At 42.5% G+C, this 14886-nt stretch overlaps 1 protein-coding gene across 3 annotated transcripts; it reads left to right on the forward strand.

Annotated features, from left to right (window-relative positions):
- The first annotated feature begins 294 nt into the window (after positions 1 to 294).
- Positions 295 to 13707, forward strand: zgc:113276 (uncharacterized protein LOC553748 homolog). 3 transcript variants are annotated; one of them, XM_061709684.1, is made up of 10 exons: positions 295 to 376; positions 2913 to 3126; positions 4236 to 4420; positions 4519 to 4734; positions 5771 to 6167; positions 6387 to 6520; positions 6638 to 6877; positions 12821 to 12982; positions 13161 to 13250; positions 13369 to 13707. In XM_061709684.1, exons 2-10 carry the CDS (start codon positions 2919 to 2921, stop codon positions 13537 to 13539), a joined length of 1803 nt encoding a protein of 600 aa, XP_061565668.1. In that variant the 5' UTR covers positions 295 to 376; positions 2913 to 2918; the 3' UTR covers positions 13540 to 13707. The 3 variants fall into 3 exon arrangements, with proteins under 3 accessions (XP_061565668.1, XP_061565685.1, XP_061565677.1); XM_061709693.1 differs by lacking the exon at positions 295 to 376 and adding an exon at positions 2651 to 2750; XM_061709701.1 differs by lacking the exon at positions 12821 to 12982.
- The last annotated feature ends 1179 nt before the right edge of the window (positions 13708 to 14886 follow it).

Here is a 14886-nt window from a genome sequence, read left to right on the forward strand (position 1 = left end):
TGTTGGCTCACATAAGTCTGTAGAAATGTGTGTCTGAAAGGGTTAATGTGGCTTGTACGCTAAGGTTCTTTGAGTTGTTGACACATGTGGCCCGTTTAAAACACTATCCCTGTTAAACAGAAGAAAGAGAGGGTTTTGGTGCAAGCCATCTCTCAAGGTCATACAGTTTTCATGTTTAGGGGGGATTGGTGTGTTACTAAATTTACAGTCAAGCTATTTCTAGCGTTGCCTGCCGAGCCAGGGAAGTCCATCTAAATCAGTAGAAGAGGTGGTGGATTGAGTTACATGAGAGACACGGTCACTGCTGCACAAGTCCACTACATATCAGAGCTGAGAGACCGAACACGTCTCCACCGTAAACTAACAAGCTGACCAGGTACTGAAACATGAAACGCTGCATGATTATGTGTATCTGATAGTTGTGAAGAGTTTTCTTTTTTTTCTAGCAGGTGAATGTGCTCAGAAATGTTTCAGTCTGCTTGCTTAAATACTTCTGTGAGCATGCCCTACCACGGACTGGCAACCGATCGGAGGATAGCGCCGCGTCTCAGAGGCAGCTGGCATAAATTCCAGCAGAATCCCTCACCATTATCAGGAATAAGCAGGCATAGACAATGTGTGACGACTAGATAATTGAACCTTTTCGTGTAAGTCGCTTTGGATAAAAGCGTCTGCTAAATGACAGTAGTAGTAGTAGTAGTAGTAATAGTAGTAGTAGTAGTAGTAGTAGTAGACACACTGTTGATAAAAAAAATAGTTTTTTTTGTTGTTCAGGAGTTTCAAATTCATTTTGGAGGGATATTGATTACTTTTAAGAAGTGTTCTCTAACTGTTCCATGCTCCCACTTTTGATTGTCCGTCCTAGTCGGCTCTTCCTACAAAGAATGTGGCATCTGGGGGGCGGTGGCCATAGGTGTGAGGGACCGACCAACGCTGCTTGCAGCTTTAATTTTAAATACAGCGGGGCAAAAAAGTATTTACTGGTAGTCAGCCACCAGTTGTGCAAGTTCTCTCACTTAAAAAGATGAGAGGCCTGTAATTTTCATCATAGGTAAACTTCAACTATGAGAGATAGAATGGGGGGAAAGAATCCAGGAAATCACATTGTAGGATTTTGACTGAATTAATTGGTAAATTCCTCGGTAAAATAAGTATTTGGTCACCTACAAACAAGCAAGATTTCTGGCTTTCACAGACCTGTAACTTCTTCTTTAAGAGGCTCCTCTGTCCTCCACTCTTTACTTGTATTAATGGCACCTGTTTTAACTGGTTATCAGTATAAAAGACACCTGTCCACAACCTCAAACAGTCACACTCCAAACTCCACTATGGCCAAGACCAAAGAGCTGTCAAAGGACGTGAGAAACAAAATTGTAGACCTGCACCAGACTGGGAAGACTGAATCTGCAATAGGTACAGTAAGGAGCTTGGTGTGAAGAAATCAACTGTGGGAGCAAGTATTAGAAAATGGAAGACGTACAAGACCACTGATAATCTCCCTGGATCTGGGGCTCCACGCAAGATCTCACCCCGTGGGGTAAAAATGATCACAAGAACGGTGAGTAAAAATCCCAGAACCACACGGGGGACCTAGTGAATGACCTGCAGAGAGCTGGGACCAAAGTAACAAACTCTACCATCAGTAACTCACTACGCCGCCAGGGACTCAAATCCTGCAGTGCCAGACGTGTCTCCCTGCTGAAGCCAGTACATGTCCAGGCCCGTCTGAAGTTTGCTAGAGAGCATTTGGATGATGCAGAAGAGGATTGGGAGAATGTTATATGGTCAGATGAAACCAAAATAGAACTTTTTGGTAGAAACGCAACTTGTCATGTTTGGAGGAGAAAGAAAGCTGAGTTGCATCCAAAGAACACCAAACCTACTGTGAAGCATGGGGGTGGAAACATCATGCTTTGGGGATGTTTTTCTGCAAAGAGACCAGGACGACTGATCCGTGTAAGGGAAAGAATGAACGGGGCCATGTATCGTGAGATTTTGAGTGAAAACCTCCTTCCATCAGCAAGGGCATTGAAGATGAAACGTGGCTGGGTCTTTCAGCATGACAATGATCCCAAACACACCACCCGGGCAAAGAAGGAGTGGCTTCATAAGAAACATTTCAAGGTCCTGGAGTGGCCTAGCCAGTCTCCAGATCTCAACCCCATAGAAAATCTTTGGAGGGAGTTGAAAGTCTGTGTTGCCCAGCAACAGCCCCAAAACATCACTGCTCTAGAGGAGATCTGCATGGAGGAACGGGCCAAAATACCAGCAACAGTGTGTGAAAACCTTGTGAAGACTTACAGAAAACATTTGACCTCTATCTTTGCCAACAAAAGGTGTAACAAAGTATTGAGATTAACTTTTGTTATTGACCAAATACTCATTTTCCACTATAATTTGCGAAACATTCTTTAAAAATCAGACAATGTGACTTTTTGGATTTTTTTTTTCATTTTCACCATTATAGCTGTGATGAAAATTAGATGTATATCTCATCTTTTTAAGTGGGAGAACCGTGGCTGACTAAATACTTTTTGCCCCACTGTATACCTTTCAGGTTCATAGATTAGCTTGAAGTAGGAATCTCAAGGGAACAGGTTATCCAGGTTTAACATCTCTTTTGCTTTTGCTATGTATGGTTTTTGCACTGCAGATTAAATTTGAAATAAATACTACACATCCAGAGAGTCCACACATGAATCAACATACTGAATGAGAACAACTTGCTTCCATTTGAGGAACTAACTCAGGTTAGAAAACAGGAATTAAAATGATCCCATACCTTACACACACACACACACGCACACGCACACGCGCACGCGCACACGCACACGCGCACAGGTTTTTTTCTCAATACGAGCAGCTGTAACCCTTTTTCTCCCAGGATGTGATACATTGTGTGTGTGTTTCAGGCTGCCATGCTCAACGTGTTAATAATAGGAGGAGGGCCTCATGCCTTGACCTTGGCCTGCTTGCTGTCCAGCCATGACCCTGATCTAAACTCTGACAGTGGACTCAACCCATCCACCCCCCCCTACCACTCAGACCCACACAAGTCTCAGCCAAGACCCAATCCATCCAGCAACAGACGCTGCAGGTCCAAGAGGAAGAAGAGGGCCACAGTTGGTACGGTGCAATTGTTTAAGTTAAGTCATCGAAATTATACTAATTATTAAGTTATGATGTTATTGCATAGTTTATTACTAATTTATTGACATAAACTTCTCATTATTTTCAAACTGATTCATTGATAACATTTAGTCAAATCCCGAGAAGAAGCAAAAAGGAGCTGGTATACAACATACTAGCTGTCCACAACCTTTAAATAATCCCACTCTACCACTAGGATGCATAAAACAATCAGTAATCCTTCACTAAATCAATCTTCTACAGTGATATGTGCCAAAGCCAAAAAATAGAGGCGCACCAGTAGACAGATTTTAATTTCTGGAAATATGTCCTGTGGTCTGATTAGGCCAAAACTGAACTCTGGTCATAATGATCATCATCATGTTTGGAGAGAAAATGGGGAAAGCTTGTGTTTCTCAGAGCACAATTTCAAATGGGAAGTATGAATATATGAAAAGTATGAAGAAGAAGTATGAAAGCAGCAGCAACTGCTTAGAGGCTGCTTTACTACAGGAGGGACCAAAGCATTTCATAAGATAGATGGGCGATGGGGAAGGAACATTATGATAGTATATTAGAGCAACATCTTAACACATCCACCAAAAACTTAAAACTAGATTCTGGATGGGTCTTCATCCAAGAAGCACCACTCAAAATTAGCTGTAGTGGTTTAAGGTCAACGAAGAGCCCTAATGTTACATATTGACGTGTATGGGCCTGCAAGAAGGCCCTCAACCTTGACTCAGGTCCACCCTCTGGAGAAATGGACCACATTCCAGAAATATATTGTATGATGTTTGAACCAAGTAAAACTGTTAAACTGCAATTTAATTAAATGCTATGTGGATGAAAACGTTTGACTTTGACGAAAGTAATATACTGATCTCTTAAAGATTATCCCTCCCTTTATTTTGAAAAATATAAAAGGTGGACTTCCAACTGACCTAAAACAGGAAAGGTTTCCTCAACTTTACTGTCAGTCTAATCATGTCAGGTTTTCTTTTTCTGAACTGTGTGTAAACTTCTGTTAGTAACTATACTGACTGTTCATTTTTATCTTGATAAAAGTAACTTCAATCATATATGTCCTTGATTTGTCTCTGCAGCCCAGACACCAGAGGAGCAACTTGGAAAGTTAACAACACCAGAAAGGGTCATTTGCCCTCCGCTTAGTCTCGGAGTTGTGGATACATATGGAGATTGGACCGCTCTGTGGGAGAGCCAGTTTGCAGCTTTGAACATCCCCCACCTGCGCTCACACACATTGGTGCACACAGACCCTTTCAACAAGGTAAAAAACCTAACCAACTTCCCTCGGAGCGGAAATAAGGAAGGAGCTTTTACAGTATGAATGTAAATGAGCACATGGGTGAATGTTGTCTTTGACAGAAGGCACTTCAGGAGTTTGTTTTAAAGTGTGAGCGTTCAGCTGAGCTTCATAGTCTCCCAGACCGTGTTTATATCCTGGATGAAAACGCTTTCTTCAATGACATGCGGCTCGGCAAAAAGGAGAGGAAACGTCTGAACATCAGCTCCACACTGAAGAAGAGTTTATCCTTCAGTCTGCCCGGAACAAAACTTAGTGTGGATTTCTTTAAGGAGCAGGTGAGACAAACTGTTCCCTCTTACGGGTGGTTATTCACCACGTTTGTACTCTTATAAGATGCTATTCAAAGATTGTACATCATTACTCTCTGATTTCACATCTGCATTTTCACATCCATAATAAATAGAATAAGTTCCCCAAAGCATAAAAAAGCTTCTAAATAACCCTTGTAGTTTGAGCTTTTATGTAGGTTTGTTTGGAAAAGCCTTAATTTGAATTCTATATAAAAAAAAAGGTTGACTATGGCTAACTTTGATCTTGAAACAAAAAAAAAAAATCTCAGAAACCAATTGTAGAAATATTTTGCTAATCAGAAAATGTCGACCTGTTCCTACCAAGCAGAAATAAAAACATAATTCAGTCAGGCTGGGTTCAGCTTCTATGCTCCACATGTCAACTCCCAGAGAGTATCAGATCAGCTGGAACACTATTTTAAGTCCAGGTTGAAGACTCACCTGTTCTTGGCTGTATTTGAATAAAGCTCTAAACCTGCACTGGTACTTTTAAGCTTGAGTTTCAAAACTCAACACTTAACTACTGTTTTTATCATTTTTCTTTCTTTCTTTATTTTTTTGTTTAAATTTTAAATCATGCCAATTATGATGTTTTAATGTCTCTATAAAGCATGTTGTATCACCTTGTTATTGAAGTGCACCATACAAATGAGCTTACCATGCCACACAAACCATGACACCACACAGACCTGTAAACAATCTAATGAACAGTAGAAACTTTCAGCTTTAAACCAATACAGACCACCTTAACAAAACACCATTCCAACACCAAGCTGCTCACTGAACACATCTTATGAAGACAGGCATCACACAGATAACTGGAGCCAAGCAACAAAAATTCACTGAGCTACTCATGAAAGAAGAACAAAAAAGTAACTTTCCACTGCACAACATTGTTGCCGGTCTTAACATTGATGTTTCACCATCATAAATCCAATCGAGTCATGTAATTTCAAAACACTGTTATCTCTGAAAATCTTAGTTTCCTGATTTGCTTGACTTTATTTATCTGTACATGCAGGTGGAGAGGTACCAGTTGGGCAAAGTTCTGGTGAAGGGAACAGTGGAACGCATCACTCCAGTAACTGAGGAGAAAGATGAGGAAGGAGAGCAGGAAGCAGATGGTGAAGCCACCAGAGCTTCTGAGGGGAAGATCGTTGGAGCCAAGAAGCCAGTGAAATATTTTTCAGTCCGCCTTCAAAAAGGTGATATCATAAAGGCTCGTCGGGTTGTTATGGCGACAGGTCCGACCCGTGCCCAGATGGCAAACATCCCTACATGGGTGAGAAACATTGAGGAGAGCTATCCAGAGCAGCGTTTGCAGCACACCATCCATCTCATGCACCAGTTGCCAAACTCTAAGCAAAAGCTCGGAGGTGCAAATTGTCAGAAGCATGAAGGGACCATTTCTACTCAAGGTAAGCAATATTTCTCATGAGTCCAGCATCTTAATGCCAAAGACATTAGAGTTAGTTGATACGGCTCTCAAAAACATCTTGTACGTAGGCATAAAATCCAAGTAACATTTTCACATTCATGAGAGTATTTTATGCTTTACTTCTTAAGATTTTAGAGAGCATTTAACAGTCTTAGGTCAGATCTTCCTTTACGAGCGCTGTATGCCTGTGTGTGTGTAGGATTGTATGTAGTGTGTGAGACAGGGCAGAGGGTAATGGTAGTTGGTGGAGGACTGACCAGCGCTCATGTCATCTCAATTGCCCTGCAGCAAGGGGCCAGCCATGTGACATGGGTCATGAGAAAGCACCTGCAGGTCTAGTGACTGTGTGAAACAGCATGCCCATCAACCATAAAACAAAACAAACAAAGCAAAAAACACTGTAGCTACACTCATCTCCACACACGTCAGCATTCATTGTTTCCTCTGCAGCTGAAACAGTTTGATGTGGGCGATGTGGAGAGCCTGGTGGGTCGATACTCCCATGTGGAGCATGGTATCAAGATGGATGGCCAAGCCTACCTACGGCAGTTCTACAATGAACGGAGTCTCCACAAACGGCTAGCCATGATTCAGCAGGCAAGGAAAGGAGGGGCAGTTACCCCAGAGGCCTACATCCACCTAAAACCATTCATAATGAACGGAAAAGTGGAAGTAAAGACATATTGTCAGGTAACAGTAGACATACACAGTACACAAAGAGAGATGAGTATGACAAGGGGAAGTTATGTGAAAATCTTCAGTAGCAAATTGTAACTAAACAATTGTAACTAATTGGACGGTATTGAGTGAAAAAGAAGGTTACATTTTGGTCATCGCCATCTTATTCTTTTTTCCGTCTCTCTTTGATGCAACCTCACTTGCAACTGTCACTATATTCATAACGAAAAGTGAAAATGAACATGAAAGCGATGCAAAGTTTGTTGGGTTTTTTGTTTGGGTAATTTGTGCACTGGAATATGCTGGATGAAACTGGTCTTTGAAAATGCTTGATACCTCCCACGAGCATTGGGAGGAGTTGTCTTCAACTGCAGACACATGTGTGTTGGTAATTTTCCTACATTTTGCAAGACCCTTTCCAGACCACAGGACTATGCTTTTTTTTCCTGATAACACTCAATGGAGAAGTAGTAGAAGGTTGCAAGATACACTAGTGACTGATTGTTCTTCTTGAGAGTTCACAAGAAAAGCAACAGTTGTATTTCTTTTTTAAAAAACAGAAAGTTTGTTTCTATTGTTCAGGAGCCCAGGAACCTCAATCTGGAGACTCACTACACTCAGTAGGTTGATATGCACTAACAGAAAGTCGAATTGTTGCCTTAATCCGACCGATATATAGAATTTTTTAAAGCCATGTATACACCTTAGTCGGGCTGTAGTCGAACCGAATTGAAGCTGTTGAGATCGAGCTATTAGTGCCAGATAATGCGGTCCTAATTCAAGTTATTTCGGCATGTAAACACAACCCAAGTTTAGCCGAGTAAATTCCCTGGGACTCCCCCGACACCGTGAAAGCCAGAATATCAACACAGTAGGAGAAGAAGAAGACGAACAACAAAGAACTAACCGGAAGAACACCAACGCTAAAGTACGTGTGGCGCCACCTTAGCATCACGGAGTCTAAGGCCGCGTTCAGACTGCAGGCAAATCTGATTCATATCTGATTCCTTCTCATATCCGATTTTCAGGGCTGACTGTCCACACTGTTTTTAGCAAGTGTCCAAATCGGATCTGGCTCTGTTCAGACTGGGCCACATCATTGACTGATCTGACGGGTTGCCGTAGCAACGACGTCGGAGCGGAGGCGTCACCCAGCGCGTGTATTGTGTGAAGTCATGTAATTCTTTTATATATATAAAAAAATCCCCAAATATCTGTACCGTTCCTGATTGGGTGGGCACTGCGCATCATTTTTAGACATAACAATGAACGCATACCGCAAAAGTTGTGTCTCGGTGGAGGGACCCGGCGTCCCAGCAAAATGAGAAACAGAGAAAAGTGTTCAGAACAAAACCACCAGCAAACTAACAAACCAACCAACAAAGCTCACAGTTAACAAAACGAACCAGCAATTAATAACTGGCAGCCCCGCTCCATAACCCCTCCTCCTAGGAGGAGAGGGGCTGACGGGCTGCAGGTTCAGGCTCTCAGCGCGACTGAAGGCTGATTTATGGTTCCGCGTTACACCAACGCAGAGCCTACGGCGTAGGGGACGCGGCGACACGCACCGTACGTGGAAATGCGGTCTTTTTTTCTGCTATTAAAACATGACTTGTAATGTGAATTTGCAACACTTAAACTACAAATAATAGTTTTTGACGTGACATCAGAGATTGTACATGCTCTCTGTGAAAGGATGAGTAGCTCCACAACTGGAAATGGGCGGGTGGTTTGGAGCGTCTGGGACAGTCATATCCGATCTGAGTGTTTGGAGCTGTTCAGACTGAGACGCATCTGCCCAAATGAGATATGGATCGGATATGAAACTACCTCCCGGAGGTGGTTTCGATCTGGTTTGCAAAAATCGGATATCATGCGGTTTGGGACTGTTCAGACTTCAAAAGAGTCATCCAGTTTCAATCTGGATGGGCTAAAAATCGGATATTTGCCTGCAGTCTGAACGCGGCCTAACGCACCTCACTCAATAATCGATTGTCTTCTTGCGCATGTATACTTGGATTTTCCTGAAACTCCAGTTTAATCTTTAGCTAGATTGTTGCCAATAGCTTGATTTAGATGTGCATGTAACCGCACTGACTGACATATTTATTTATTAGGGCCCGAGCACCTTCAGTGCGAAGGCCCTATTGTATCTGTAGGAATTTTTCTTTTTTCTTTTTTCTTTCTTTCTTCTGACGAAAGGAGGGCCTTTTTGCCCCCCTAAACGTGCCCAAAAAGTCACCAAATTTTGCATGCAAGTCAGGCCTGGCAAAAAATTTGATATTTAATGGTTTACATTAATGGGCGTGGCAAAATGGCTCAACAGCGCCCCCCGGAAAACTTTATGCCTCAAGCCCCACAATACGGTTTGACGTACATGCACAAAAATTGCTACACACCTGTATCAGTACACAACTTAAAGAAAAGTCTCTTGGCGACATGGCCGAAACCGAACAGGAAGTCAGCCATTTTGAATTAATCGTGTCACTTTGGCGCAATTTATGCCATTCCTTCGGCAGTTAATACGGCCCGAACCGTAACGTGCCCCCAAGTGTGTTATACATCAAAACGTGCGTCTCCATCCTGCGACAACACGGATTACTTTTCTCTTTCAAAAGCGTTACCGTGGCGACGCTAGACGCCAAAAAGCGCGCCCACCCTTCATCTGGTTGGTTCAGACAGAAAAAACTTTGCACCTCAAGCCCCATAATACGGTTTGACGTACATGAACGAAAATCGGTACACACTTGTATCATGTCGCAGCTTAAAGAAAAGTCTCTTGGCGCCATGGCCGAAACCGAACAGGAAGTCGGCCATTTTGAACATTCTGAATTAATCGCGTAATTTTGGAGCAATATATGCCATTCTTTCGGCAATTAATACGGCCCGAACCGTAACGTGCACCCAGGTGTGTTATACATCAAAATGTGCGTCTTCATCTTGCGACTACGCGCATTACTTTTCTCTTTCAAAAGTGTTACCGTGGCGACGCTAGACGCCAAAAAGCGTGCCCCCCTTCATCTGATTGGTCCATATTTGATAGTTCTCCAAAAGTCACCAAATTTTGCATGCAAGCCAGGCCTGGCGATAAATTTGATATTTCATGGTTTGCATTAATGGGCGTGGCCTAACTGCTCAACAGCGCCCCCTAGAATACTTTTCTCTGCCATAACTTTTGAAAGGTTTGACATAAAGAGTCGTGGGTGGTGTCATGGGACTCGGTATTGAGTCCTTGACCATAATTGGTGAAAATTAGCCCCGCCCCTTCTTCGGATTGGTTGTCTCGATTTTCTGCTATAACTTTTGAATGGTTTGACATAGGAAGTCGTGGGTGGTGTCATTTCTGATATGCTTATGGGGGCGGTGGCCGTGAGTGCGAGGGCCCGTTCATCGCTGCTTGCAGCTTTAATTATGGATTGTGGTCTTCCTTCTACCCCCAGAAATCAGGATTAATTTGACACCTACCACCTAAACCCAAACATCTTTTTTTTGTGCTAAGTGCCTAATACTTAATCTTTGACCAGTAACTTCTCCAAGCAGGTAGACACAGCTCCAGCAATAGTGAGCCCCAGCACTGTGTCATCTTCAAAGTCAATAATGGAGCTTTAGTGTGCGGTCATATGTGTACAATGTTCAGACAGGGGACTCAACACAGTGGTGTGGAGCCCCCATACCTGTCCAGCATGTGTAACAGGGTGGAAGAGCAGTGGGAGCCCATCATGACTGACTGCCGTCTACAGACAAATGTCATGCTGGCAGCCTCGGCCGGGATTCTGGATCCCGCTGGGTACAATGTAATAAACGCAGAGCTGGAATCCCTTGATAACAGCAGCGTGTAAGTTCCTCATTACACCAGGTGGAGAAGTACACATTCCTCCAGTTGTGGTGTTTGGCTTCCCTCCCCCCTCAGCCTCACCATACTGCTCCGTGTGACCAGATTAACGAGATTTAACAGGAGTCAGAGATGTCTTGCCTTCCATAGTTTCCTGTTGGTACAGACACAAATTTGTTTGATGACATTGTCCATGCAACTTCTTAGGTGGAGGTATATGTGTCAATGTTGTTATTTTAAATTATGATCCAGTTAGTACTCTTAGGGCCTGATTTACTAAAGGTTTGCGTGCGTAAAAACGTGTGCAAACTTGACAGCACCCGCAAACCAAAGTGCAAGCTGATCTACTAACAGCGTGCAAAGAGGACTGCGCCTCTCAAATGAGCAAAATAGCACACGCTATTCATTTAGTACTTTTGCCCTGATGAATAATCAATATGGGGCGTACCCGCCAGAAATCGCTAAATACTGGGAGGGGAAAATGCAAATATGTCCATTTACCCCACGCAATGAGATTTACCGAGCCTGAAAGTTTTTGCGGGGATTGTGATTGCGTCTGTATTTAATACGTTCAAAAGGAAGGTGCTAATCTGCCCAGCATTACGCAGGGATGCTTGTTGGTGCCTGATTTGAGGACTGGGGTGGGGATGGCTCAACTTCTGGTGAGGATTCTCCACTTGCAAAAGGAGAAATATTTTATTTGAATGTTAAATCGAGTATTATTCAGCAAAAGGTTGCCATAGGAGGCACATTAATTTTTTTTATTTGTGATAATAAATAAATCACGTGTTTTCATGGAGAAAAAAGTGTTTCTTATTGTGCGCCTGTTCTGCAGTTGGCTCTAGCGTGTCATACCCCGGCAGGTGTTGTGCCGTATTCAGCACCCCTGCCGTGAAAAGCACCCCCTCGTTGACATATACCCACAGATCTCTTATTCACAAGTAAATGTCAAAAAGGACTAAATGCTCATGTTTAATTTACTACAAATGACAACATACACACAATGACAAAAAATATATTCTCATTCCGTGTCACGTTCTGTTTAGCGTCCAGTTTTGGGTTAATGATTCATGTTTAAATGCGCTCATGGATTCCACAATAGTCATACTTTCCCACAATCACAGTCACAGATAACAAAAATCGGGTAAATGGTTATTGATGTCATTAATTAATAGCCTGCTTACTGTGTTGTCTTCCATAATATTTGTAAATATATATAATATAAACTCCTAAGTATGTGTTTGTGTGAGTGTGTATATATAAATATATTGAAGTGTCAGTGTGTTGTTTTTTTTCTTGGTCTACTTATCATTGAATATACGAGGGGGTGCTTTTCACGGCAGGGGTGCTGAATACGGCACAACAATTTGCCTCGTCCACTAATATCTCTAACTCCAACTCGTCAAATTTAATTTTGCGCTCGCAAACCGTAAGACACGCAACACCTCATTTAAATACTGCTGTTTGCACCTGTTATCAATTGCGCACGCAATCTTAGTTGATCACCCGCAAAACACACAACAACAGCACGCGCAAACTTTTTCAGTGCACACGCAATTTAGTACTCTTTATTTAGGATCTTAGTAAATCGGGCCCTTAAAGCGGTCCTGTAACTCCCCAGAAATTCCCTCTGGTTCCACCTGTATCTGTCTTGTCCTGCTGGACCATGTTTGTGTGCTGGAGTAAGAACCCGCAAGGTCAGAAATACCCAGATATGGGAGAGGCAAAACCTTGAACCCAGATTTCATTTGGACATAGTCGCATGAGCTTTTTACTCTTGTAGGAAATCTGACATGTTGATGGAATGGGGATCACTGGTTTAAAATGTGGGTGTTTGCCAGTGCCATTAGTACTAAATGACCCAAGACTGGTGAAGTCTGCATTGTCCTGCTGATGGCTCAGGGATCCTGTTGCACTGGGGGTTTGTGCTTGTTCTGCCAGGATGTTTAGGTGGCTGTTGCCAAATTAACATCTACATGCCAGGACATATGAAAAAAAAAGAGAAGTTAAAGGTCAAACCAGTCAAGCTGTCATCTGCTGGGTTCATTAATCTTACAGAAGAGACCAAGTTAAATGTGAAGTTCTGTGAGAAAAGTTCACATGAATATTTTGTAACTGTCCAGGTGAGTGAAGCCAACTGGTGCTACAGGAACCAGGCCTGGAGTCTGGCTCTCAGCACTGGGGACCTCTGGACAGGAGATATGATCTGGCTTGCCACCGGCTGCAAGCTTGATGTTAAACAAGACCCCTTGCTTACTGATGTGATGAAAGTATTTCCAATTCAAGTGGGTAATCAAAACATTGTTTTGAGCACTGTAATGTTGTCTGTATGTTTGTATAAAGTTACATGTTTTCTTCAAACTAACCCTTCTGCAATGTGTTCGTGATATAGATATATAGATGTACACTAGTTACAGACAATACTCATATTAACAAAATATTCCTGACTTTTCCCCTATGAAGGTAATAGATGGATGGCCGTGCATAACAGAAAGCTTACAGTGGACAGATGAGTGCCCGCTCTACCTGATGGGACAGTACACCGCTCTTCAGGTATGCCACAATCGGGGAATACACAGATGTTTTACACTGCAAACCTGTCCCCGACAACACTCTGTGCCGTCATCCTACGAACTACAGGGACTTTACCGTCTCGCGTCTACCCACGCAGGTTGGACCTCATGCAGTAAATCTGGCTGGTGGACAGGCTGCCAGCATGCGAATCGCTAGAGACCTCTTCCACCGTCAGCAACAGGACAACAGACATGCTTCTGACACAAAGGGGGACAAATTGAAAACTGAAGATTATATCCAACAGATGCAAGGACTGTTGTGGCTTTAATGTCACCGTTCACTCCAAGAAACTCATAACCTCTTTTGTGTACGAGCGTGTTATTGTTGAACTTGAGTCTTTCAATGAATTTTGTGAATACATGTGTTTGAGAGTTTTGTTTTGTTTGTATGTCTTTTGGGGGGCGAGATAGCTCACTTTGAGTATGTGACCCATGTACAGAGGCTACAGTCGTTATGCAACCGCCCCATGTTGGAGGTCTGGCCTGTGGACCATTTTCTGCATCTGCGTCTTACCGTCCTCTCTGGTTCCTGTCTAGTTAATAAAGGCCACTAGAGCCACAAAAACTACTCACAAATTGAAGATGAAGGTAGTTAAGGAAGGGGGAATTGATGTTAGCTGCATTTCTAAAGGGATATTTGGGGTTTATTGTTATTTTAGTGGTTTCGTAGCTTGTGTCTTACCTGCAGTAGACGACAGTCACAGAGCTCTCAGTTTGGAGAATCAGGGAGCAACTTTGATGGGAGCTGGGGTAAGTAAGTAATATTTATTTATAGAGCACCTTTCACATACACAGAGTGCTTTACAAATAAAAACATAATAATAAACATGAAAGCGATAGAAAAAAACAATAAGGAAAAAAAAGCCACAGCATAAAACGTTAAAAACGTTAAAAACCTGTCTGAATAAAAATGTTTTCAGCAGTTTTTTTAAAAGCGACCTCTGAGACTATAAAACGGGGAGAAGGTGGTAGAGAGTTACAGAGTGTCGGTGCCACCTCCTCAAAATCCAGATCACCATGTGTTGTGTGAGTGAGGCACCAACAGCAATCTCTGCTCAGATCATCTCAGAAAACGACCACAAGAGTAAGGGCACAAGAGCTCAGAGATATACTGGGGGGCTATACCATTTAGAGCTTTGTTAAAACAAGATTTTTTAAATTGATCCTAAAACTGCCTGGAAGCCAGTGAAGATTTTTTTTTAAATCGGAGTAATATGGTCTCTCCTCCTGGAGTTGGATAAAAGGTGTGCAGCAGTTGAACAGAATGCCATTAGATTCAGGGATCTTTTGTTCAGACAGGTAAACAGAATTACAGTAATCTACAGTAGGTGTGAAGAAACAAAAGCATGAATAACCATTTCCATTTTCTTCTCAGGAACAACATGTCTTAGTTTTGCAATGTTTCTTAGACGGAAAAAGGCTGAGCGGGTCAGAACATGAGCATCTAAGGACAGACCACTGTCCAGAATGACCCAGAGGTTACACAAACCAGATTTTTCAAATGCTACGAAGAGACCCAAGCCTCTGTTTTATCATTGAGATTTAACTGTCAGAAGCAAAAATAATGGTCTCCGTTTCACCTGACTTTAATTGTAGAAAGTTTGCAGCTAACTGGG

This window comes from Cololabis saira, chromosome 2 (assembly GCF_033807715.1).
Source record: "Cololabis saira isolate AMF1-May2022 chromosome 2, fColSai1.1, whole genome shotgun sequence".
NCBI classification, from domain to species: Eukaryota; Metazoa; Chordata; class Actinopteri; order Beloniformes; family Belonidae; genus Cololabis; species Cololabis saira.